Genomic DNA, 27,922 nt, shown 5'->3' with positions numbered 1-27,922 from the left:
AGTTGGTCACAGCAGAGTCACAAGTCACTCGTTTTATTCCCTGGACAAACAGAGGAAGGCTTCGCCCTCTCTACTAAGTATTATTGTCACTAGTGCCCTCCAGCAAGGCACTTTTCTTTCTTTTTTGTTTCTTTTTTATCAGAATGCGAATGTTCCGCTGCTCTCGCTCCAGGTAGGGGAAAAGCCTCGGCTGTGATGTTTTTTGCTGTTGTTTTTGTTTTTAAATAATAAAAACATCATTATTATGGCTATGATGAAAGTACATTCGGACATTTAGAGATCGACTATCTTTCAAATAGAAATGTGCAAAAGGTTGTAAACAAATATGGTGTGTGTGTGTGCGTGCGTGCATTTGTGTCACAGCCTGGTTGGCTCGTCATCACTGTCACTGCAGTTACCGCAGCATTCCTGCAGGGGGCGATACAGTAGGACAGGAAGTGGGCATATTGGACGTTAATGCAAAACATTTTTATTAACTAAATAAAATGAAAACATTCATTAAAAAAAGAAGAAGCAAAAACTAAGTAACTATAATTATAGCAAAAATATCCTTTTATTTTGGTCTTTGACAATATCACAATTTCAGGATTCATTTTAAATGCATTTATATCAGTATTACTGTACCCCTCCAGAAGACAGAAGGTCAAAAAAACTAAAACTAATATTAAAACTAATAAAAACTAAACTAAACCAAAGTATGAAGTAAAACTAATGAAAATGAACAAACCTTCTTAAAACTTAATTAAAATGAACTGAATTTAAAAAAATGAAAGTGAAAATGAAAAAAAACGATCATGAAAAATCCAACATTAATAAATTTCCGATTGGGACCACCCACCTGTCTACCAAATAACCGCTGCAAGAGTCCCTGTTTTGGAGGAGGAGACGGCTGTCCTCGCCAGTCCAGGTCCGGGGGAACTGTACCGTCCGGGTAGAAAACATTAAGCTCTGTGAAACATTCTGTCTCGATCATCTGCAGGCCAAAGACAAATCAAAAGACTTTTAAACATTTTGAAGAATATTCTGATATTTTATAACACTGGCATTGTTATCGATTTTAATAACGTCACCTCGTCCTGCCAGGGAATGGAGAGGCTGCCCGTGGACACTTTGCTGTAGAAGGAGTCGTCTTTGGGCTCGAGTTCCACGCCTTTGACGGTGGAGAACTGCTCGATGTCCAGCACGTCTTTACAGTAGATGGCTTGTGGCTGCAACATTGAACACAAAAGTGATCTAATACAACGGAGATTAATTTCTGCGGGGGGAACCTCCCTAAAGGTGGTTAATTTGTGAAAGGGATAAAGTTATAACTGCCTATATTAATAGTTTAGACCACAAATATACAGTTGAAAGATAAAAAACTAAACAAAAAACCCTTTCAGTACTTCCGGTTCATCCGAGGCTAAAAAGCATTTTATTTTGAAAGGTGACTGGATTCTCTCTGTTTCAACTGTCTATGATGGACTCTTGACGCACATCAAGATGCTAATTATCTCGGTCGCTAACGCTAAGCTAGCAAAGCATTTCAGGTGGACACTGGTAATATAGTTACATACAAATGTGGCTTCACGTTTATTGTGCTACTAAAAATAACCCTTGTATGGTATCATCGATACGCGTTACCATAGTAACCTTAAAGCGCTGTTTATGCTGCTAATACAACTACATAAAAATATACGGCAGATTCACGTTTATGGTTGTAGCAGTTTAATAATCAGCCAAGCGAAAGTTATGGACGTAAAAAAAATTGGTGACCACTGAGTTGGAGGACTCACATCAGGAATGAAAGGCGCCGGCAACATTCCGGCCTCCAGCCTTTTGAAATTGATGGAGTGAAAGATAGGGTGTGCTTTAACCTCTGAAGCTCCGCCTCCCTGGCAGCCCAGTCTCCCCCTGGGGTCTTTAGCCAACAGCTGGAAACAGCGAAAAAGAACGAAAACGTTATTTTGGATCAAAACAAGGTGCGTGCCGAAATTGAGCATTTTTCCTCCCTTGGAATTTAAATCATAGGATGACTCTGACAGATTATTATGAGATTATCCTGTTTGCATGTGTAAGCAATGGCCAATTGATTAGGGATAGCGAAGAGGACCGCAGCTTGGCTAGTCGCCTCCATTGGTTTACATCTCGACAGTTCATATCCCGTATTAAAAAGAGGGTTTTTCATGTTGTTGGTGGGATCAGGCTAACAAACGTTACTGAGGAACACAAAACGAATCGATCATTCTGATCATTGTATGTGTGCGTATGTGCGTACCCCGCCTAATTATCCCTCACCGCTTTACAGAGCGACTTGGCCTCCTCCGAGAACTTCCCCGAATATTCTTCCTGCACCTCCTTGACCAGCCGCTCCACCTCCTCCCGCTTGATCTTCTTCTTCCTCTGCTGGAAGGGCGACTGGCCCTCGATCATCTCGTACAGCAGGCACCCCAGCGCCCACCAGTCGGGGCTGAAGGTGTAGCACTCGTTCATCACCACTTCCGGAGCTGGAGGCAGGTGAGAAACACAAAAAGCCCAAAGAGCGTTAGACCACCACAGCCACCGTTTATGTTTCCCCCGCAGAGGTCGAATGAATGCGAGTGGGTTCTTCTTACCCATGTATCCCACCGTTCCTACCCGGCCCCGGATGGTCTGGCCCTCTGGTACGTGCACGGCCAGACCTAGGTCCGATATCCTAATGTGTCCTAAAAAAAAAAAAAAAAATGTAATGCCTCAAAAGTCACATTAAACCATCATCACGCTTGAAATCATCGCTTGGTGAGCGATCGCCTGAAACTCTACATTTATAAAGCGGCCCCTCGCAATAACTCATTCGCTGTCAGCTGGGGCTGTTCAATTAGCCGAAATTCAATTACAAATTCAAATATTACACTCCACAATTACAAAATCAGCTAATCGTAAAAAAAATATTAATACAAATTTTAAGTGGAGTTGTTTAAATGTATATATTTGCGCCTTTTCAATTTTATTTTAAATGAACAAATTTAATAAATTTCATCCAAAAGGAATTTGCATAATTATTTCAAAGGATTTTTTTTGTCTTAATATTTTTTACATTTAACATTTTCTTGTTTTTTACCAAAAAATAAATGATCGTCCTAGTCGTTATTTCAATTATTACCAGTATAATCGTGATTAATATTTTCTCCATAATTGAGCAGCCCTACTGCCAGCACAGTTAACTCATTCAAACCCAGAAAGGTGTAAACACGTTTTTTAATACTTTGTCCTTTACTCCCAAAAGTGTATTTACACTTTTTTTTTATGCAAGAACATACAGAAGGCTTTGATGCCGTTTTTGACACAAAGAGGTGGCTTAAAGCAATGGTAGTTATTACAACAAATGGCTGGCAGGTGGCAGCAGAGTATAAGATATCAGACAGGGCCTGTTTTCCCCAGGAATGTGAATATTGATTAAACAGATACAAATATACTTTTTTCCTGATGAAAGAAGAGACTAATCTTTCTTTTGGTAGGTTCCATGTTTTTATAGCAATAGAACAAAATATTCTGTGGGACTTGCAAAATAAGTCAAAATCGAGTAAAACACCCGGGAGCGAAGGGGATTGCTTCCGTGAAAATGGCTGCGATTGAATGAGTTCAAATGGATTTTTGACGTCTATAACCGTCAATGGCACTGAATGAGATAAATACTCACCATAGTCATCCAACAGGATGTTTTCAGGTTTTAGGTCCCTGTGTGGCATAAAAACGAAACGAGTATAAGACAGAAAAATAGTTTGTAGGTTAGGTTAGGGCGCGCACTCACCTGTAGACGATGTGCTCCCTGTGCAAGTCCTCCAGGCCACAGCAGATCTCGGCCGAGTAGAAGACGGCCCTCCTCTCGTCGAAGCCCGCCTCGCCCATGTGATAGACGTGGAACTTCAAGTCGCCGCCGTTCATGAGCGTCAGAACGAGACAAAGGGTGTCCTTAGTCTCGTAGGCGTACGCTAAGCTCACCTGGAGACGGGCAAGAGAGTATAAATGGGAAAATGACTTAGTTGGATGAATGTTTCAGCCCTTCGTCTGTTCTTTGCCTTAGTTCTAAATACTGCAGTGTTATCCTCCACAGTCTCCACTTGGATGCAGCACTTTTGTATGCTTGCTGTCCTCAATCTCCTCTGGGATAAACGTCATCTCGTTGCTGTAATTTCGCAAAAACAGGAGATCCTCGTTCTGCTTTGGTGTTTTTTCTCGTTAATACCGCGGCATGTTTTTCCGCAGCTGTGCGTCATGGCCTAAAGGGGATCTTCGCCGAGGGAACGCTTTGTCCACTTGAAGCAAGATTTGGGGGGATTTTCTTTGAGTTAACAAAGCAACATATGATCTGATCCTGTCACCTCCCCTTTTTGCAAACCACTGGAATGACCTGGTAGGTTGCCATTAAAACGAACTGAGGCTCTCTTTGACTTCCGCTCTGCAACGTGACAATCAACACTTTCTTAACAGCATGAGAGCAAAAAAAAGAAAGAAAAAAGACACAGCTGAATGCATGGCTATTGAAAATCCTGCGGCCCCGGGCTGCAAGTTGCATACACAAACGCACGTTAAAATAAGCCAAAGGATGTTACCAAACCCTCCCTCAAGTAAACCGTTTGTCACGTTGACAAGTTAAAATGCATTTTTTTCCTTTTGTGTTATACGTAGGGCTGGGCAATAAATCAAATACATTTGATTAATCGCCATTTAGAAAATCAAATTGTTGAAAATGTGTTAATTTGGGAAATCGAATTTTGTCTTCTGGATTATTAAAATATATTGTTCTTATGTTCTGTTACATCCAGATGTTATTGTGAGTAGAGATATACCGATACAGTTATTTCAGGGCCGAGACCGATACAGATTATTAGTAGTCAAGGACCCCAATAACCGATATAAAAAAAACGATACTGAAAAGGATTGGCCTCAAAATTGACAAAAAATACAAACTACAGCTCTTAAATTCGTTGAATTTTTAAGCATATGTTTATTGAGCAACTTTTAGGATTTGTAAAATAAATTAGGCGCTCACTCACACTAGGGCCATTGTAGTGAGCGCAATCGATCCGCGCCTGAGTACAGTTCAGATCCTCAGTTTAGGGGGGTGGCAATCAGGCTTCAGTACAGTACTGAAGAAATGGCCCTAGTGCGCCCTTAGTTAATAAACATCTTTGTTCTAAAATTCTAACAAGAAGTTCAGAGATCTTTTACAATGTCAACTGAAATTTTAAATAAATACTTTCCTGAAGTTGACACATTTTTAAACTGATATATTATCGGCCGATATTCGTCATATTGCTGAATATCAGCACCGCTAATCTTTATTTAGTTTATTGGAAAACTGATTCAGACTCAGTATAGATTATTGTTGTCTGAATATTTTGCATAGGAATTATTCTTGAATAAATACAATCTTTAAATAAACATTTGTTAGGTTTATTGGATTAAAATCGATTAAAATCATAATCGTCCTGGCTGACTGAAAACATTTTTTTGATTTTATTTTTTGGCTGTATCGCCCAGCTCTAGTTATACGTACGAATCAACTGATACAAATGTGTAAATAATCCGCTGGCTCACCACAAATCTGCTGTTGACTTTCTCCAGGATCTGTTTCTCATTGAGCGCCATGGACTCGCCTTTGCGCTTCTTGATTCTTTTTTTCTCCAGCTTCTTGCAGGCGTACATTTTCCCCGTGGCCCGCACCTGACACGCACAGACCTGAAAAACAAAAAAACAAGCCGCCTTTAAAAAAAAAAAAAAAACTGGCAGAGGTCATAATAATTTCATAATATTTCAAGCCACTGTAACATTCGGATGGTTTCAATATTAATGCTGCATGTAAATACAGGAAAATAAAAATATATACCTTATTACTTCAATAAAAATTGTACTGAAAAAAAAACTATTAAAAACAAAAATGTCTAATTTCTAAGACAATTGAACTGTACAGTATTTCAACATACATTATGGGATTTTTATTTTTTTTATTTTTTAAGTGATGAGTGTCAGCCGTGACCTGATGGCGGAGAGTCAAGTCATCAAAATCAGCTGTTTGTATTGTATCCCTTTTCTCTCAGCAAAAATCCACTAGAATAGACAATGACTCACGCTAAACCCAGTGCAGTGGAAAACAAACACTGATACATACATATCGTTTATATTTACAGCATGTGTGTGCACGTGTCAATAAAGCGACTTTAGCAGAGAGGGGGCAGGGTCACTTATAAATAGCCGGCCACGTGCTAAGAATATGGTATTTTTGATGGGAAAGCGTATTAATGCGTCCTTTTGTAGACTTTTCTCATGACCCTGTGCTCATAAAACGCACCACAAACAGATAACGCATTGAGAGGTCAAACACGCTTTGGGGCAAATTACACGGCACATTTAGATCAAGATCTTTCATGTTAAGGAAAGTGCCTTGTGGCACATGAATGGGGGCTTAGCTTATATATATATATATATATATATATATATATATATATATATATATATATATATATATATTACCCATATATATATTTATATATATTAGGGGTGTGCAGACAAAGTGCCTTGGGTGTTTAGTTTGCATTGTAGCCGACTTATTTAAAGCTACTGAACGTAGAATATTCCATTTTGAATCACTACTGCCACCTGGTGAGGAAAAATGAAACTGCACATACCGTTCTTTATATACACACCAAGCACATTACGTCACATCCACAGACAGGGCGCGGGAAATTCTAACCCTGTCAGAAAACGATTGGCCTGAGGCTTGCAGGAGTACCCATTGCGAACAGCTAAGGTGTTAATCTACTAATTAGAATATATTTCAGTCATAAATGATCACATTTTACTGTAAAGTTATTTTGGGGAAAAAAGTTCCATACTGCAACTTAAAAAAAATATATGTACGCGTGAAGTCTGTTTTAAAAATAGCCCATCAGTGATTGGCTACTGTGTCTTGCTAAGAAAAATTAAAACAGCGGAAGAATAAACAATTATTTACTTACAAACGAAATACCGTACCAATTTTCAATATTTTGTTCAAAAACAAATTAGAATGTATTACATGGAAAAAATGCTATTATTTCCCCAAATATTTCAAATAAGCACATTTATGTTAAGCTGTCATTTTAATACTTTGATATTTTTACTCATATTAACTCCTGCCTATTCATAAATTTTCCCAGTGTGTCCGTGAAAGTTGCTCCTTGCTCTGTCTGCAGTGCGTGCACATTTAGACCAGGCATGCCGCTTGGTGGTAAACCAGAAGAGGTGCTAACAAAAACATTTTTTTGCCATCAAGCATAATGGACATATCATTTAGGTATACTGTACATATATATGACTGTTTCACTAAAAATGCAAGTCAATTAATGTAAAAATATTGGGATATGTATCGCCTTGAAGATCATGTATTGGGATACATGTATCGCGATACGTATCGTATACGTATCGTATCGCGACTCCCGTGATACGTATTGTGTGGTTGTTGGCAATACCCAGCCCTAATATATATATATATATATTTTTTTTTTTAAATAATTGATATTCCATAATTAATCAATATCGGGATTGAACTGAAGTGAATCAAATCACAAAAAATCGAATCAAACTTAACTTAATAGTGAATTGAATCGATTGAGGAAATTTGAATCAATACCCAGCCCTAGTATTTATTATTTTTGTGTATTAAATAATGCTTTAACATTTTAATTATTTTATTTATTATTATTATACATATATATATATTGTTTATATTAGTATGAAATCACATTTTTGTTGTTAAACAATGCATCAATGACTTACCTCTCCAAATCCGCCTTTCCCTAAAACTCTGTACTGCCTGAATGTATTCTTTGTGACAGGTTGCCTGGAAAACCCAAACAAACAAATCATCACACAGTCAAGTCACTGATCACACACCATGTGCAGAAAAAAAAAACCTTTAGAAACATAATCCATCCATTTAAACAGAAATGTTGTGCTTTTTTTTCTTCTGTAAACAGGCAAGGATGACCATTTCAGCAAACGACATACTATTCCACTCACTGACGTGAACGACATGCCCCCACACGTCTGCTGAAACGGCTTCTTGCCTCACTTCCTGTAAATGCCATCACCTTAAAAGCTCCCGTATGATGCAACTGATATGCAGGCAACCACCGTGCCTCGTTGTTGTGAAAGTCACTCTTTTTTTTTATTTTTTTTTTACTTGTGCTTGGAGTCTGCAATATGATGTCACTGGGGATGGAGATTACCTCTCCAGCCATTTCCACTGGAGGAACCTGTTGTAGTACATGCTGTCGAGGTAGTCTGAGAAGGGCGCCACGCTCAGGAAGTCGTGGATCAATCTGCAAGGAAAGATTGCACAAGCAGTATTGAGCACCAAAAACAAATAAACAAAAATACTCTTTTTATTTATTATGTTAAGTAAAAGTGGCATTAAAAACTACAACAACATAAACATGGACATCCCACTAGCCACAATTAAACCAATCTTTAATACTGTTTAGATGCATTGGTGAGTGCTGCTGTTTTGGTTCGCAACAGAGTGCAAATGGGCTCAGCAGTTACAATTTAAAAATTTTCGTGATATAATTTAGGAATAAAATACTAAGAGCAATAATTAGTCAGATAGGATTTATTTTAAAAAAAACACATTTAAAATATATAGCAGAAGTTGTATTCATTTTATACAAAAAATGTATATCCTCTTCTTTTTTTTTTTACATTTTCAAAAGATTTTCTATGATTTTTAAAATTTCAACCAAAACCTGGACCTGCTGCATTAAAAAAACATTTAAAAAAAAGAGCCAAATTTAAACATAAAATTAAAAGAAAAAAAGAAGAAAATAAAGGTCAGTGAAGAAAATCTTATTTGTTTGTACCTTTTTCAAATTTTCATGTATTTTTCAACTTTAAAATGGGCCAATGAACTGACTGGCTAATGTTTGTTGCTGAAAAAAAAAAAGATGAATGAAACAATTGTTCTGTCATAAACAAGCAAATGGGAGGGGGGGGGGGTTGCGATTATAGTACCATATTACTAGTATTAACTTTAAAAGGGACGAACTGGACGTGCAGTAGTGTTCATTAAAAATATCATAACCAGTTTGGGGTGTGCTCTTACTTGGTGGAGTCTTTAAATAGCTCCTTGCACGCCTCTTGTTGCAGCCGCTCCGCACACCGGGCCACGGTGCTCTCGTCCACCTCGGGCACGTGGTCCTCCGACTGTCAAGCACAAAGAAGGAATAACCAACCAGACACCCAATCTCAGTTATTTTAGAAAACTGATAATGAAAGAATTGTGCTGTTGAATTGTTCAATTTGGTATTTTCAAACCATGTCACGTAATGCGATTTTGACAATGAGTTAGTCAGTAAAACAAAAACTTTTTATTCTCACTCAATTTCTTCGAGCAGTAGTGCACGGGTCAATGTAGAATCAGTGTTTTGTTTTTTTTGGTTCAAATTGCACTAATGTATTTTCACTTTTATGTCTGTCTATCGTGGAAAAATACTCATAAATAAATAATAAATCAAATGCAATTTAGGGAACAACAAAACAAAAATACATATTGGGACAATGTCAATATTAGAACCCATTCCACAATGTAGAGCAAGTCAATATGAGAAAACCCGGACGGAAACAGACCAAAAGACAAAACTTTTGAGGTGACTTTGGAGGTGGACCTTTGGACTGAAGAAAACGTCAATGAGTTCTTGACCGCATTCCTTCCTCCTCTCATCTGGTGCCACCTCGTACTCCGCCTGCAGGGCACACACGTCCACATAAATAATTATATCACATATAGAGAAATGTGATAGTCATAATAATAATAATACTATCTTAGAATGTAGTATTATGATGTGACTGAAATAATCAGGGTTTTTCCTGTGTACAAAATTCACAGGTCTGATGCCACTGAACATTTTGAGCGGTTGAAAGTGAAAAAAATATTCGTAAATGACTAAGTTATCACACTTCAAAAGAAAAGCCTGATTTGGGACAAAATTACAAGAACTTTGTGCTATTCAGAAAACTGCCATTGTGTAAAAACTGGGCTTAAAATAAGACTGGTATTGGCACCGAGCCATCATAGTCATGATGATACCACCTCTGCGTCATTTTGAGCCAGGAAAACCCTGATGATCATTTTAAAATATCATTGACAAAGAACAGAAATGAATCCACAAAGTAAAATGAAAAATTATATTAAATTTTTTAACAGCCCCTCAGAAAATACTTGGCTAAGTAATATTTTTGTACACTATTGTAACATTCAAATAAAAAAACTGTACCAAATAATAATGTAATAAAAATGTATTGCACGTAAAAGTTGAATTAAAATAGTACCAAAATAAATATTTGAATACAAAACAGCTTGAGAATATTAAATACAAATGTATTGTAAATAAAAGTTAAATACAACTGAACTCTATTTAACATATCAATTGTAGTGGATTAAAGTCACTATAACTTTATGTATGGTTTCAATATTTAAGTCAGTAATTCTTTCACATACGTGATTGAAAAATATATCAAAAAACATTTTTATCGAAACAAAATATAATCAAAAGAAAAATAACAATAAGGGGGCCAGAAATTTTTTTTTATCCACATTTTAAAAAAGGCACGTTATGACTAAAAAACTGAAATAGGCCCAAAAAGGAAAAAGCTCAAATATCCTAATGGCCAGCAGGTGGCAGCATTCAGAAATCTGCCAACCAGGCCTGAACGGCACTTGATTTATGAAGCAACCGACTGCATCCAGCACTTGTAAAGCCGAGCCTGCCCGGAAGCCTGCAAAGTGCTTCCTCCGCGCCGCCTAACGAGCGAGCCAACGCTAAGTGACAACATAGATGCCGCTTGCGTTCTCCTTTTACCATCTCAGTCTCCAGGCGGGCAGGAAGTGGTCAAGAGAAGGGTTCGAAGAGCTCGTTAATGTGAGCTGCTGAGAGCCGTTAAAGCCGACCGGTCAGGCTGGAGCGCCTTCAGTCCATCATTCCAATAACATTTTGGCCTAATCATAAACGATCCATTCATTATTGAATAGTCACGGGCGAATTCCATGGCGATGGATCAATATATTGACTGTGATGAGTCATCCTACGGGTAACGCTACAATAGGCTACCTTTAGCTACACTTATGGCTGGATTGTGCTTATGCGGTTACTATGTCGCTCATGATTATAAACGTGATGATGATGTTTTAGTCGGATTAGCCACTCTTAGTTTGCCAAGATTAATGCAGTTATTATGACTAACTTTTTTGTAAATAGTAAAAAAAAAAGATCCTTAACAGCATGCTTAAAAAAAGAAAAGAAAAAAAGTTTGTTTCATTTTATGCTTGATTGGTGAACAGGCTCTCCAGAAACCCAACAGTCAATTTTGAATATGTCCCCTTGTAAAATGAAGAATGTGAGGCTTTTACACAAATTCAACCCGCATTGACACATTTTGACCCGGGATTATTTTTTTAAAGTTAATTCAAATTGTGGTTCAGCTATGACATTTACTATCACCTGATCCACTTCCTGACTATCTGCCTCACACTTGAATCATTGTGCGCTAAAGTGCAAGCCCGAGAACAACCGCAACTCAAGACACACGCGCCAGTATCTCTGCTCATCGTGCATGCTCTCGCTAATTTGCACATTTTTCAGCAATTCGTTTTTTAAAATCGATTTTTACAGTACACGTGACGGTACACACGCCTTCAGGATGTTTACATGCAGTGTTTCAAAGGCCACGCGCAAAACTCCGAATATGCTCTTGTTTGTGTTTTTAAAAACCTAAATAAAACCCCTTGGATTACCCCTTTTTGTAACCAGAATATTCATTCATATAAACAGATTCAGAATTCCTTGATTGAACGTGGGCGGAGCATAAGTTTGTTGTCTGCGCATGCTCTATTCGCAACAAATCTTGGTCTTTGAAGAATAGGAATGACTTGTATGCACGGCGCCATCCCACTCGGTATTAGGGGTGTGCCAAAAAAATCGATTCTCATTTAGTACGATTCAGAATCGATTTTAAATGTCCCAAACTTGATTTTCTTTAAATTAATTTATACTGTCTTCCCTTTGTTTGTGTGCGCCTTTATTGGGAGTGCTGTTCATGTTGTACCCGATTTGGCCACTTAGGGGCAGTGTGGTTCTACGCGGTCTGATACACTGTTAAGTTGTAGCCACATTAGAGAGGAGAAGGAAAAAGTCACAATCAAGTTATTCCGATAAAAGTTGTTTTTTTGCAGCGTGGAGCCGTTCTTTTGATTGATAAAAGTGCCGCGAGTAGCGCGCTAATTAGCATTGGTGAGTCAGACTGGAGTAGATCATTACAATTCCTTGCACATCTATAGATTGAGCAAAAATCATTGTCAAATCAAAAATAGATTCTGAATCGGATACACCCAAAAATCTGAAGTGAATCGAATCGTGAGGCATTCAAAGATTCCCACCCCTACTCGGTATGTATGTATGTATCCAGTAATATTCATTGTTCCCACACAGCAGGGAGAATATATACTGTACTTGTATTGTGCAAATGTTGCTGTTTAGTGTGTTAGTTGTTTGAACGTTTATAATTGCTCTAATATCAATGATATTTGTTGTTAGTGATAGTCTATGGCTCTCTGCTCTTTAAATATACTAAGTTTAATAAACGGGAATTCACCGTATCTCAAATCTTACTAGAGCTGTCAAAATTAATCGATTAATCGGCAAGTAATTGATTATCAAATTAATCAACAACTATTTTAATAATCGCGTAATTGTTTCGAGCCATTTTTTAATTTAAAGTTGTCCGAATCCTCTCATTTCTAAATATACATAGAAATATACTTTTTTTTCCCGATGAAAGAAGAGACTCTAATCTTTCTTTTAGTAGGTTGCATGTTTTTATAATAATAGAACACAATATTCTTGTAAAATCCAGTAAAACAGTTGGGAGTGAAGGGGGTTGCTTCTGTGAAAATGGCTGGGAGTGTATAAGTTAATAAACAATAAATCAGGGAAAAAAATTGTAATACACTTTAATACAAACTTAAAATGAATACGATTAGTCGATTGAGTAATCGATAGATAAATCTATTCTAAAAATATTTGATGGTGACAGCACTAAATCTTACCACGCCATCCAGAAACTTGACGCAGCGCCTCAACTCGGGTCGAGTGTCGCAAAACTGCCGGAAGAGCAAGCGTCCGATGGGCTGCCGTTCGCACATGCTGCTGTAGTCTTTCTCTGTTGGAGGACCAAAAAGAAAAATGTCAATTGAGGCAACTTTTGGGCTACATTGTCCTCTCAAATATCACTAGTCATCAGAGCAACACACATTCTGAGAATGTTTGTCAGTTTCACATTTTCCTGTCACATGTCATCAGTGGCTAAGGAAAATTGAGATAAAAGGTTCCACGAGTTGCATTGGGGGACATTTTTTTCTTCCAGAAACCAACATTTTGCGTTGCAAAAAATTCTGCCTTTTCGTGTGGTTGTCGTCTTCAGTTGTCACGATCCAAAGCATACCGCATCATGTGTCAAACACTGCGGCATTTTTTTGAGCCACCAATGTTCTGGAATCACATTATTTGAGGTAGATAAGCACAGGCCATCTTGTATCAAAAGAGCAGCTCAGGATCCAAAGTAGGGACGAACCATTTTGAAAAACCATCTGTGATTTATTTTGTTAATAATGCAATTGTGAATTAACATGTGATTATTTCTTTAAAGGTCCTCTTTCTACGTATTTTTTAACAAACACAAGCAATAAATTATTAGTGCTAACAAATATTTTGAGATTCCATTAATCTATCGATTATTCAATCGATTAATCAACTAATCATTTTAATTTTGCATTAAAGTGTAATAATCAGTCTTCTTTCATGAATGACTACAGAAATAAGTGAACAATTACTGTTGATGTGCTGAAATCTGAGGATTTGGACAAAAAAAGGCTCCAAATAATTATAATCAATAATGAAAATAGTTGTCGATTAATTAGATAATCGGTTACTTGTCGATTAATCGATTACAAAAAATAAGTATCTCTACTTCTACTTAAGTACTGCGTGTGTGTACTTTTGCCGCCTCTGTCCATAGACCCGCAGGAGGTGTATCATACAAGGACAAACATGCAAAATCAACTGTATAGAACAAGCTGTACAAGTAAGGAGCGTGTGGTGGGGGAGGGGCTTTGTCTCCCGTTACTGAAGGTTTCAATGTAGATTCGCACCTGGCGAGTTTAAATCCACCTGAAGAGCTCCTTCTTTTGCAACATTCGTAATGTCATATGGTAAAAAAAGAAAAAAAAAGCTGCTGCCAAACAAGGAAGTTGACGGTTTCCTGCCGCAGTCTTTCGCAAGAGCGTGTAATATACTCCAACTTTCGTAATAACAGACACACCGAAATGTACCTACACGCAAGGGGGGGGGGGGTTACGATTGTACATCGGTAACATTTCTTGAGCTCTCAAAACACTTCCTTCCTGTCTTGCTTAGTCATGAGGTGGCCATTTGACTCATTCAAATTCAAAGGCCATTTGCATGGCAGCCTTCGGCAGAGAAGCTCATGTTGTTACACGGGCAGCAGAGAGCAACAGGCTTCCTAGACTTCAATAGAGGAAACTGTTTAACTTAAAAAATTTAAAGTAAACTGACTAAAGCATAAAAGAGACAAATTGTTGTTGTTTTAAAACAGATCTCTTTTGTGTTAATAACATGCCTGTGTGACATTTTTTTGGTCAAAGTACCCCAAAATAAAGAATTTACAAAAATTTGAAATTTTAATTTTGAAAGAAGGCGAGTGAAAACAGGAAGTATTTCAAGCCCAGTCTAGTTTTTGCTGACGATTATTGAATGTGAAATCCTCTTTAACTCTTTGACTGCCAGACGTTTTCAGAAAAGGGATGCCGTCAGTGCCAGCCGATTTAAGCGTTTTGACTGATCTTTCAAGGTCCACAGAAAATGTTCTGTTCGGACTATGGAAACACATGTACTACCAAATGAAAGATTGGACTTTCATCTTTCATCAGAAAAAATAGTTTGTTTCTACCTTATTCCGTTCTTTAGTAATCAACAATAGAAAATGGTTAGTTTCACCCAATTTCGCCTGTTTTGGACCAAAATACGGAGAAATCAAGCTTTTAGTGAAACGATATTATTTCATGCATTCTAGTGAATTTTACACTTCTTTTTGTCCATGAATGATGCCACAAACACCTAAATAGTGCTTTACTTCTATAAAACACTACCACCAAGAATGAAAAAGTGTTTTTTGATAGCAAAATACGTTTATTTACATTCAACAGTGTAACAATTTGACAACAATTTGGCAAACTATTTACAAATGTGTGCAACTGTGGTGCTATTTACAAATATGTGGATGTTTCAACGACAGTTTTTCTTTTCGTAACACTCTCCTGCGTGCAAGGAGACGCAACAGCATTTGCACAACAGATTGCCTCTTCGCGTGCTCCACTTTCTTGCAGGCCGTTTTTTCCGGGGAATAGCAAGTATATACTGCAGTGTGTGTTGCCATCAAGTCTAATATCAGGATCATGCTACGGTTACGTTACGGTAGTGTTACGTCTGGCTTCCTCATGTCCTTCAGTTGCTAAACCGGGTTGTAAGAGATGTTTTGATCCATTTTATCCACTCCATTCATGGTGGCATCGTAGTCCAGAAACAGTGTCTTCTCCGTGATCAGACTGTACCCGCTCCTCCGACGAATATGCATTGGACTCGGGGTACTCTTCATTGTCCGACAAAATGTCCGCATGTGAAAGCTCCGGCGTTAGCAGCGGTAGCCGCGCTAGCCGGTGAGGCTTACTACGTGATCATAACAGTCGCGTCAAGGCTTCCAACTGTGGCGTCAACCTCAGGATTCACCATCATCATCATCATCAATCTGCATTGGTCGATGCCAACTCTCCATCGCCCGATCGAATGTCCGATTGTGTAGAAGTACCCGGTCGGTTATTGTGCGCGTTTTCCGGCCTTAGCAGCGCTAGTCGCGCTTAGCCGGTGAGGCTTACTACGTGATCATAACAGTCGCGTCAAGGCTTCCAACTTTGGCGTCAAGCTCGGAGTCATCATCATCGTCGACATCAATGCGCTTTTTAGTATTGATCGATGCTTTCCGTCTTTGAATAAAATGCTCAAGCGTGAGCTGCTTGCAACCGGTTGCTTGGTCAGCCATTGTGGCTTATTCAGCCATGTCTCCTCAACACTCTAGCTCCGCCTCACGTCTTCTACTGACGCCCACGGTGGGCGGCCCATCCAACCTTGTGCAAAGAGAGTCATCGCTGCCCTCTAGGGGCCAAAACAAGTCTTTTACTAACCAGATCTGCCTGATACTTTCAGCACAGCTGCCCAAGGCTTTCCTGCACCCGTTTCCAAAAAAAACATAAAAAAACATAGTGAACGTCTTTTAACGTCCTCGGCGCCCTTCCCTAGGTTTATGCTAAACGTTTTATAACGTTTATGGCGGTCAAAGAGTTAATCCTGTTTTATATGCCTACAGAAAGCGACGGCTGTAGTCTGACTTCATAAGATACATCTTCTCTATATTATGTATTTGGTACATTATTTATCAGAGATTTTGTATTTAACTCATTTACTCCCAAAAACATATAAATAACTTCTATTTTAAATGTTTTAAGTGCCCCAAAGACGTATTTATACGTTTGTTATGGGTTTTTTTTATTTTTATGCTAGAGCATACAGAAGACTTTCATGCCGCCTCTGAACTGAAGAGAATGGTTGAAGCAATGGTAGTTATTACAAAAACGGCCAGCAAGTGGCAGCAGAGCAAAAGAGATCAACCAGGGCCATGTTGAAAAAAAAGCTGTTTCTCCCACAATTTGAAATAGATTTGATTAGATAGAAGATAAAAGCTGATAGATGCAGTCAGAGTAAAAGAGTCAGGGCTCTTCGTACTCATCTGGGCATTGGTGCAGCATGCATGATGTAGAAAAAGCTTTAACATGACCTTTTTAAACGGCACAATGCAACTTTAAATATACGATATTTAATTATTTTTTGTTTTCAAACTGAACTTTTTTGGGATAAAATGTAAAAAGAAGTCAAGTTTTTAAAAACGTATTATATCCCTTTAAAAGTGTAAAAAATGTTTCTTATTTATTTTCCCCATTATTGACTCACTTTTTTTGTGACAGCTCCAGCTAATGACACATTTAAATAAAATGGCACTGAAATAAAAATTCTAATTAAAAAAATTAAAATTAAATAACATTAAACATTATTAGAGAATTGGGTACATTCAAATTCTGGGCTGATTAAATAACCAAATGCGAGTTTGTAGATATTGTTTTTTGATATTGTGAATTTATTAAGTATGATATTACAACAAGGTTACCGGTGGCTTGTCGCAGCTCTTCACACAAACTAATGTGAGGGAACTGCAGCATCTGCTTCCATTTCTTGCTCTTTCCTTTCCTGTTTCCACCGCCTCCTGCAAACAACAACACAGACAATATTAATTATTGATATCAAATATTTACTGTATGTAGATGATAGTTATTAGTGCCGTAAACACTGGATCAACTGATAAAAACACCAAAACTGAAAACTATCAAAGCTTGGAAAAATATCACTTCAGTGCTCTGAAAATTATTATTTATTTTATATCTTTCTTTATCTCTCTATGACAGCGACATATAGCTCCAAACTGAATAATTTAGTGTAGTATATTTTTGTATGGTGAGATTTTTTTTCAAGTGAAAAATTTACTTTGGCTCATTCAATACAATAAAAGGGAAAGTCTGGGCTAAGTGGTCATAACTGTCACATTTTTGTGCAGATGTATAAATAACAAACACCATCAAACCACAAGGAAACTTCGTGTTTGCTGAGCTTTTTCAGGGGCAGTTAAAAAAAAAAAGGACTCGGAAGTTGGATGTCAAACATGGTGACGACACTACAGTGTGACCACTGACAAACAATGTGGAGAGTAAAGTACACCCCCGCAAACCCCAGGGGTTCTGTATCATTTTTACTGGCACTAAGCAACTTTGAGGAGGATGGTAAGAACACTGCCACACAAAAAACTATAAATGTGGTGAATGCTTTATGGCATATGTCAAAAGCTCCTGATGAAAGAACTGTCAAGGATCAATATTGGCCCGGATTTCACTAGAAAACAACGCAATGCGCTTGTCCTCATAGGAAATGTGGTCTTCCTTCAGACATAACAATACCGCTTTTGTCCATATGGTGTCGCCATAATCAATGTAAACTGAAAGTTCCTTAGTGCGACTTTAAGGCACACAAAACATCTGACATTGGCTTATCATCTGCCATAAACAAATGTTTTTGTATGTAATTTGTGTCAATTTTATATATCAAAAGTACAAGAGCGTGAGTCTACTAGTATCAGTTTGAAAAAAGTGTTATCGGACATCAATACCAAACAATATTATTTCACCAAACGAAAGTCCGCAAGCTTAATGCAAATGTAGATTGTGAAACACCATAGACAACAGAAATTAGCATACATGTAAACCTTTAAACAATTGCTACTTTAATAACATAGATCAATATGTGTTTTTCAAGGCCGATACAGATGTCGATTATTAGTAGTAAAGGAGGCCGATAACCAATATTTGGAGCCGATATTCATTTTCAGTAAAAAGGGGGAATACAAATATTGGCATCAAAATTTAAAAAAAAATACAAATGCCAATGTTGACTTTGTTGTAATGTCCTAAAGCATGCTTATTGAACATTTTTTCAGACTTTTCCAAATATAGAAGTTTTATGTATTTATTTTTTTTCATTTTAGACAAAAGAAAATTAATTTAAATTTCTAACAAAATGTTTAGGGAGCTCCCAAAGTTATCAGTAAGTCTTAAAAACGTAAATGGACATTTAAACAAGTAAATTCTATAGCGCTCTATAGTTTTCTACTGTACTATTTTTTTCCCCCAAAATTAAAAATACCTGAAATGTTAAACGTTCAAATTTTTTTTTTTAATGTCGAACAAAAACAAATGATTCAGAAGGTTCCCAGAGTCAGCAGCATGTCTTTATAAAGCTAATGGTGGGGTCTTAAGTTTTTACTTCATAAACACTAGATGTATACACATGAAATTCTTCTCAAACAACAACTCTGGGCCTCTGTTAATGTGTGGTGGTGATTTTGTCATCAACCAACCCCCACCCCAGTCTGTATTTTGCCATTTTGTTGTGTTTTGAATCCGTTTTGAATTGTTTGTTTACAAACACAAATGATCAAAACTTAAGACCCCACCATTAACTGAAAATGTAAATAAATGGTTTTATATTGACCTTATATCGGCCGTCAGATTAAAAAAAAAAAAAGGCTGATACCAATATTCATTAAAATGCCCAATATCGTTAAACTATCCCTATACTTTAACAAACGGCGCAGCAATACTATTAAACAGAGCATACAACAATACCCACAGGCAAAAGTATTATCTCTGCTCTGCAGGAACTACCAGTTGGGGACCTTCTCTGCCTCTTTTTCGTGCTCTTAATTAACTGCAACTCTTTCAGTAGAACTCAATGCTGCCCAGCATGTTGAGGCACAATGTGGTACTACACTCAAGGCACACACCTCTAAATTTGAACTTGCTTGTATTGTATTGTAAGAAACAAACAAAAAACAATTGGTAAGAAAATTAGCATAAGCGCTAACATTGGATAGAGCGTGATAGAGCGGGTGAAACTCTTAACAGCACTGCGTTTTTGTCTAATCAAACACAAGGTTGCTGTTCGTGCCGGAGCGATGGAGGATGTACAGACAGCACTGTACTCCGAATGCAGACAAGATGCGACATTAAAGATAAAGTTGGCCATGGAATCGCAGACAAAAGCAAAGTTGTTCCGTGCATCCGTGTGGGGGGAGCATTGATCAAGATGAACCGCGTGGGAATAAAAGCAACATATAGAGGAAGACCACCTGAGGAGGCACTGATGAACTACTGAACTCCAAGTCACTTTAAAGCGCGTCATAGCGCCCTGTGACGGGCCAAGTGGTACTGAAAAAAGGGAGACAGCATGGAGGTGGTGCTTCCTGTTTTGCCACGCAGGATTTTGACACCAACGATCGTAAATCTGATTGACGATCAGCTAAAAGCAGCAAATGCCGCCAATCCTACGGGCAAAACAAGAAGATACAAATCTCGTTGGGACAATGCCAGCCTTTGCTGTTGTGTTTTTATTATTATGTGGCAGATTAACAAATTATAAAAAGTCTGAGCGTTAGCTGCCGGGTTGGAATAAAAGCAGATGTCTGACTAGATGAAATGAAAAAATGCACAACATGCGTAATTTAATTCAATAATTTGAAACAACAGCCCTCACAAAGCCTTTCTAGTAAACCCCTGTGCTGCACTAGCAAGACTATAGGCCCAATTTATAGGCATGTTATGCGCTAGTAGCCTCCTGGACTATACTAGCAGCACCGAAATGCCCCCTAGTTGTTAAATTGTTCAAATCCTTGGAATTTCAGCCTGACTAAATGAAACTCCTCCCCTCACTTCAACAAGAAAAGCTATTTTTTTTTATTTGACATGGCTTTGGTTTGAGCACAAAAACACAACAGATTTTGTGAGTTCCTTAAAAAATCATGGCAGATTATAGTTTCACCAACAAATACACAAATAGGCGAATTTGTGTATGGCGAATGTACAAAGAAACTTTACTTACACATTCAGTAAGTAAGTCTTTCAACATCAGCATTTTAAACCATAAAATAATTATATTTACGTTATTTCTAGGGGTGTCAAAATTTGTGCGTTAATTTTGAGTTAATCGAAAGTTCTTTCAATGCCACACATTTTTTTAACGCGCGATTAATGACCACCCTAGCCTGTACTGGGGGAATTCCAGTCGCAACGCAGCAGACACGTTCACGTCAAAATTTAGCAGTAATAAATTGAATAATAATGCATATATTTGTGGAGACTGGAGTCAAGTTGTATTTCACAATTTTAAAAATGTTCATAATTTCACAAGTTACTTCATGTTAAAAGTAGATAGCTCTTAATATGAAAAGAAAAATGCACTCAGCTATCACCAATGTTTTACAAATGCAATAATGCCATCTAGTGGCAGAAAATGACCTTGACATAAATCAATATGACACTTGTTTTTTTTTGTTTTTTACAGTACAGTACATCTTTTAAATTTTAACTCAATTTAATGAATTATTATGAAATTACTGTATCAATGACTAAAAGATGCAGCCATATTCCTATTAGTTTAATTTTTTTTCTACTTTTATGTTAACAAGAGTATGAAAATTTGTAAAAAATAATAATATTTTGTTGTACATTTTAATGTTCATTTAGAACAGATATAAAATTTGTGATTAATTGTGAGTTAACCACTGAAGTCATGCGATTAATTACGATTAAAATTTTGACACCTCTAGTTACTGTATTTCCAATGAGGAGAAAACACACAACTCACTGGATTCAGGAGACACAGGGACGCCAGAAAAACTAATAAGCATCCGCACAAATCTTTTGATGAGCTCGGCTGAGACAAACAGCATAATGAAATCTTTTGTGCTGAGGTTGATTGAACTCATAGGAACAGCGCCTCTGCCGCTCGCTAATAGGAAGCATCTTGCCCCGAGTATAACGTTAAATCTCGGCCATTAGTGTTGACTGGATTAACGTACAGTGAACAAACGCAGCTCGGCTTACACGTGGGGTTCAAGCGCCGTCTTTGTCCTTGTCAGAGTTTTGTTCTGTTTCTCAACACTCATTCACAATTTCAACCATTTGTTTTGCTCACGAGTTGTTGTTTTTTTGTCGGAACATCTTTATAAAATAACAAATTAAAGCAAAAATTGAGCCACAATAATTTATTTTAAATTGATTATTGTGGAGTTCTTGTAAAATGAAATGCAGGAATTGATGGAGGTAAATTTGGTGCAAAACTAACTTGTGCAAAAAATTTGTACCTGTAGAAAAAAGTCTAAATTTGTATCTGTAAAAGTCGTGATTTGTATCTGTAAAAAAAATGTGTGCCTGTAAAAAAAAAATTTGTGTCTGTAAAAGAAATTTGTACCTGTAAAAAAAAAATGTGTATGTGTAAAACAAATTTGTATCTGTAAAAACAAATTTGTATCTGTAAAAACAAATTTGTACCTGTAAAAGTCATGATTTGTATCTGTACAAAATTTTTTTTGTACCTGTACAAAAACTATAAATTTGTATCTGTAAAAGTTGTGATTTGTACCTGTAGAAATGACAACTTGTAGTCAAAGAAGTCGCCACTAGGAGTCACAAGTGGGTTTTCTGCTGCTGTTCAGTGACGTGAGTTTTGCCCCATTTGTCGCGCTACAAATGGAGCAAAACTAATTTGTACTTGTAGAGCGCCGTGATTTGTACTCGTAGAAGAAGAGGGCGGGCTCTGGAGGATTTGGGCGGGCTAAAGCTCAACCTCATTGGTTGAGCGAACGACCGTGGGTTGAACTCAAATGACGCCCATAAATCCGCAATTCCAAACAGAGTAGCCACACTAGTTTTCGCGTCATTTTGGAAGAAGAGGACGTCCCAGGCGTGAAAATTTCAACATGGTTCAATATACGAACACCGTGTGGAACAGCTTAAACGTTGGTTGACATGCAGAGCACTCCAAGTGGGCAGAAAGAAAGAAGTTTTAGTATGAAGGTAAGATTTATTGTACGAACATAGCTCGTAATCCGGTGCTAGCTAGCTAGCTCATCTCATGTTGTTGTCACGAAAACTGAACACATTGAAGTCACGATTTGTATTTCAAGATTTGAAGCCTACCAGTGTAAACATACGATAAATAGCTTGTACCTGTAAAAAAAAAAAAGTGGACAGTACTCAGCTACTTGTATTTGACTAACATTATATTCAAGCATCTGTACTCTTACTATCATAATAAAATGAAAACAAAACGTTTTTACTGCGAGTGGATCTTTGAGCCGCTCCAGGTATTTCAACCTCAACCCTTTATCCTCTGTATTTAATCAGTTTATTTCAAATATTATAATTTATTGACAAATGTCAGTATTTTGCTCTTACACTCTTAGTTTACTCATCACTCACAGTACTCAAATATTTGTGCAAGTATTTTTTCTGCGCTTTTAATTTCTACTTGAGTTACATTTTCCAATGTAACATTACTCTTATTTAAATATTGGCTATTCTGCTTTTGAAATGCCAGTCTATCTGTATTACTAAGATGTGAGCAGTGTCACTGTCACGCAGCTACTTTAACAAAAGTAACTAGGTCAAATGTTAGTTTATTTATTTTTAATTAAATGAGAATCTCATATATTTCAAAATCTTGCTCAAAAGGTGGAGACAACTGCTGGAGACACTGCTGAAGCATCAGTGAAAAGGATGACCCACTCCATCAGAAAGCAGCCAAGAGACAGATGACACCTGGGGGTATTCCATCAAACTGGATTATGGAAAATTATTTTGCAGATCTACCTGTGGCAGTGGTCAGTCTTTTTTTCTGGTGGCTACAATAATGGGCAACACCTATTTAGTCTTATTTTTTATATATATATTGTTATAGGCTACTTGCCGACTTGCTGCCATGATCGCTTTTGGCTACTGTTGAGATGTAACAGTGAAGAATGAATATGTAGGTAAATTCGAGGTGCTTTACATTAAATCAATAATTAATAACACGATTAATGTGAAATACACATCTAACATGAAACAATTATAACTTATATATTTAGTCGTTCTGCTTTTTTCTTTTTCTTTTTGCCAATCATATTTCCCTCGTCTTAGTGATAGCAGCAGTATTGCCTTTTTTGGTGAGTCTTGAATTCCTCATACAGCTCCATCAATAACTTTTGTTCTGTTTGTGAGAAGAATACTGTTCTCGTCTTGGATGGATGCAGAAACGGCTCTTCTGGACATCAAATAAAACATTTCAAATGATGCACAATCTTGTTTATTGAATGATACATGTTGTTATTTGATCTGACTATTTCAAATAACTCTCAATATGGATTAAATTGTACTCCTGCAACATTTCAAACTCAAAATTGGAAGACATTTAGAAAGCATAATTTCTTCACTTTCCCAAAGGTGTTTGCAGTGAAATTATCTCAGAACCGTAACCAGTGTATCAAGGATTCTCATTTGTTGGACTTCACAGCCACTTTGAAGCAGGTTTGATGTCACACCATGTGCCACTGTCTAGCGATTGATCAAGAAGTAGCTTTGATTGACTGCATGCTGGCATCTGTGCGAATAGAATGATTGGGTCAGCATATTCATACAATAAAAAATAATCATAGCTTCCTAGCTGTGTCATCAAAACACAGCCACTGACATTATACGTAATCAGTTAAATGTTTAGCTTTATCTTGTTAGCCAGAAAAAAACAAAGATTTTGTCACATCTTAATATCAGAAATAGTGGTAATACTGATAGACACAGACATTGTTTATAAACATTCCCATTTGCATTATTTTTATTTGGCTTCAGTGTTGAAAGCAAATGTGTATGTTTAAAAGTGTAAGAGCCTTTTATTTTAACTGTTTGCAAAGCATACATTGAAAAAATACTGACATTTATCAATAAATTATAATATTTGAAATAAACTGATTAAATACAGAGGATAAAGGGTTGAGGTTGAAATACCTGGAGCGGCTTAAAGATCCACTCGCAGTAAAAACGTTTTGTTTTCATTTTATTATGATAGTAAGAGTACAGATGCTTGAATATAATGTTAGTCAAATACAAGTAGCTGAGTACTGTCCACTTTTTTGTACTAGGTACAAGCTATTGGTCGTATGTTTACACTGGTAGGCTTCAAATCTTGAAATACAAATCGTGACTTCAATGTGTTCAGTTTTCGTGACAACAACATGAGATGAGCTAGCTAGCTAGCACCGGATTACGAGCTATGTTCGTACAATAAATCTTACCTTCATACTAAAACTTCTTTCTTTCTGCCCACTTGGAGTGCTCTGCATGTCAACCAACGTTTAAGCTGTTCCACACGGTGTTCGTATATTGAACCATGTTGAAATTTTCACGCCTGGGACGTCCTCTTCTTCCAAAATGACGCGAAAACTAGTGTGGCTACTCTGTTTGGAATTGCGGATTTATGGGCGTCATTTGAGTTCAACCCACGGTTGTTCGCTCAACCAATGAGGTTGAGCTTTAGCCCGCCCAAATCCTCCAGAGCCCGCCCTCTTCTTCTACGAGTACAAATCACGGCGCTCTACAAGTACAAATTAGTTTTGCTCCATTTGTAGCGCGACAAATGGGGCAAAACTCACGTCACTGAACAGCAGCAGAAAACCCACTTGTGACTCCTAGTGGCGACTTCTTTGACTACAAGTTGTCATTTCTACAGGTACAAATCACAACTTTTACAGATACAAATTTATAGTTTTTGTACAGGTACAAAAATTTTTTTGTACAGATACAAATCATGACTTTTACAGGTACAAATTTGTTTTTACAGATACAAATTTGTTTTACACATACACATTTTTTTTTTACAGGTACAAATTTCTTTTACAGACACAAATTTTATTTTTTTACAGGCACACATTTTTTTTACAGATACAAATCACGACTTTTACAGATACAAATTTTGACTTTTTTCTACAGGTACAAATTTTTTGCACAAGTTAGTTTTGCACCAAATTTACCTCCATAGGAATTTTTTAAGCAGACACAGATGACAGTTCATAAGGTAGCTGTTCTTTTTTGTAGTCTTTAAGGTAAACAGATTTTATGCCATCACCAGACTTCCTGGTTCCTTTTGATTGGTGGAATGGAGTCAAACATCTCTAGCGTTTACGTCGGATTGGTGAAACAGAGTCATGTGACAACACCCGAGGCAGAAGTCTCTCTGAGAAACCAAAACAAATAGATTGCGCAAACAATAATAACGGTAGATTTTTTTTTTTAATGCAGCGAACGGAATTTGGCTCAATATGAAGTAAAAAGTGTGCTTCTGAACAAAAATACTCCAGTAAAATTATTTTCTATTAAAACTACTATGGAAAATACAATTTATCCAAAAAGTTACTTAACCAAAGTAACAGAGTGAATGTAGTGACTTACTACTCATCTTTCTTGCTGACCTACTAGTGTGTAGTTAAACCTATCGTTAGTAAGTTATTGCTTTAAAAAAATACATAGGAAGAAGACCTTGAAAAAATAAATCGCAATATTGAGGTGAAAAAAAAAACTGCAATAAAAATACTTTTAGATATTGAATATATTCTCAAATAGCTTTCCATAAACACACATGCGGCCTGCCGACATCCTTCCAAATCCAGGCTGTTGTCGTGAGACAAAAGAGTCAAATCAGACATTGCACGTTTACCCACAAAGTACAATTTGCTCACTCTCAACATCCTGTTTCGCAAAGCAACAGGACGATGCTGCAACATCAACCAGGAGAAACTCGATAATTCGCTACACTCATATTTCACAGGGAACCTGAGCCATTCTAAAAAACATTATATTACTTTGCAGAATCAATAACCACATGCTAAGCAGTCTTTTTGTGCATTATAATAGTTTATAGGAGTCGGATATGTGACAGGAAACTTTAAAATGCTCAATTTTCAAATAGGAGTTATGCACAATAGCGCTCTTAGAGTTGGAAAAAAAACTGCTTCACTAATCAGTAATCAATCAATTTCAATTACTATATTTCACTGCTAATTAATAACCAAATACTCTACATTCAATGGGTTTATGTTAAACCAAATAAATGACACTATAATTCTGTCAAATTAATAACTAGGTGTGTTTCTTTTCTGGGTAAAAAAAAATCATATTAACTTAAATACTGTAGTCAGGCATTATATTGGTTCATGAGATGACAGGAAATTTTAATTGCTCCGTTTTCAAATGGAATTCTGCACTTCAGCATGTAATTGACAGAACAATCTATTAAGCAAGGAAGACATGGCAATTTGAACTTTAAATAACTAATTTTATGCCGCATCAATAAGTAGGGGCCAAATAGTCTGATTATACATTACATTTGATACATAAGACGCGTATATATTATGTAGGAGATAGCAAATTTTTAATTGATCGGTTTTCAAATGGAGTTCCGTACTACAGCGATGTAATTGACAGATGGAAGACCTGAACTTTTAACCCTAATCATGAACTTAAATAATACTATATTTCTATGCCAAATTGATAACTCGGTGTTAATTTCTCTGATCCTACAATGCCTTAGTTTATAGTATATGTAAGGGAGGCGACTGCAAAAATGTTATTACTCGGTTTTCAAATGGAGTTCTGCTCGTAAACAGAGAACATCGCTAGATCATTCAGTAAGTAGGAACTACTAGTGAATATGTAGACCACTAAAGCACTGACCAAGAGGTTTGTTCCCCACATACTCGTCCCCCTACCGACGACCGGAGCTGTCAATCCGCCATCTCCATCCTCACCTTCCCGAGCTTTTAGTAGCACCGTGTTCGCCACGATGTTCTCCAGCTCCATGTTGGCTCTGTAGTCGAATTTAGCAGCGGCGACGCCGGGGCCGAGCTCCGCAGAACCGAACCGCCACCCCCTCCCGGGCAGATTCGAACTTCTTTAAACACACCACCTCCTCCTGACCGGCGAGAGGGGAAATTGAGTCCTCAGTTCCTGCTTTCCCACAAGCAGTCTTGACCGGTGACATCCGCACTTGTGCGCCCACCTCCTCCCCCTTCCCTTCCCTTCCTACCCCCACCCATCCCTCAACCCTTCCTCCTGCATTTCAAAATAAAAGTTTGCCGGAATCTTCATATTCGACTTCCCTTAAATATATAGTCGCCCATTTTCACTTGGCTTAAAAAAAAAAAGTAAATCCTCGCTCGTCAACTCCATTCATTAATACAATATTTTCAACTATATAACGTTTAAAATAGTGGTATAAGTGACCAACAAAATTAACAAAACAAAAACAAGAAAAAAAGGTTTGAAAGAATAAGG

The 27,922-nt window shown here is 37.3% G+C and overlaps 1 protein-coding gene and 2 long non-coding RNA genes across 3 annotated transcripts; 1 reads left to right on the top strand and 2 right to left on the bottom strand.

The window, feature by feature from the left end:
- Positions 1–17: 17 nt before the first annotated feature.
- Positions 18–27,649, bottom strand: grk6 (G protein-coupled receptor kinase 6). Its single transcript, XM_086098732.1, has 16 exons — positions 27,397–27,649; positions 17,344–17,439; positions 13,100–13,212; positions 9,663–9,740; positions 9,101–9,201; positions 8,229–8,321; positions 7,777–7,840; positions 5,560–5,700; positions 3,770–3,960; positions 3,659–3,696; positions 2,595–2,684; positions 2,278–2,486; positions 1,776–1,913; positions 1,071–1,208; positions 839–973; positions 18–408 (listed from the first exon to the last, which is right to left on the bottom strand). Exons 1-16 carry the CDS (start codon positions 27,446–27,448, stop codon positions 358–360), a joined length of 1,728 nt encoding a protein of 575 aa, XP_085954858.1. The 5' UTR covers positions 27,449–27,649; the 3' UTR covers positions 18–357.
- Positions 22,499–23,900, top strand: LOC147160551 (uncharacterized). Its single transcript, XR_015097428.1, has 2 exons — positions 22,499–22,636; positions 23,294–23,900. It is a non-coding gene; the product is annotated as an uncharacterized LOC147160551 (long non-coding RNA).
- Positions 23,891–25,034, bottom strand: LOC147160550 (uncharacterized). The gene is made up of 2 exons (XR_015097427.1): positions 24,889–25,034; positions 23,891–24,200 (listed from the first exon to the last, which is right to left on the bottom strand). It is a non-coding gene; the product is annotated as an uncharacterized LOC147160550 (long non-coding RNA).
- Positions 27,650–27,922: the final 273 nt, after the last annotated feature.

This window comes from Leptonotus elevatus, chromosome 16 (assembly GCF_054856555.1).
Source record: "Leptonotus elevatus isolate MCC_2025b chromosome 16, RoL_Lele_1.0, whole genome shotgun sequence".
Lineage (NCBI taxonomy): Eukaryota > Metazoa > Chordata > Actinopteri > Syngnathiformes > Syngnathidae > Leptonotus > Leptonotus elevatus.
This window is presented reverse-complemented; position numbering and strand designations above follow the sequence as displayed.

What these genes read in the sequence shown, in the direction of transcription:
- grk6 (XM_086098732.1), bottom strand. Translation starts at nt 27,448, where the DNA reads ATGGAGCTGGAGAACATCGTGGCGAACACGGTGCTACTAAAAGCTCGG. An exon ending in AGGAACGGTGGGATACATGG is followed by an intron (nt 2,487 to 2,594) that starts GTAAGAAGAACC and finishes ACCTGCCTCCAG; the next exon opens with CTCCGGAAGTGGTGATGAAC. An exon ending in CCATTCCCTGGCAGGACGAG is followed by an intron (nt 974 to 1,070) that starts GTGACGTTATTA and finishes TTTGGCCTGCAG; the next exon opens with ATGATCGAGACAGAATGTTT.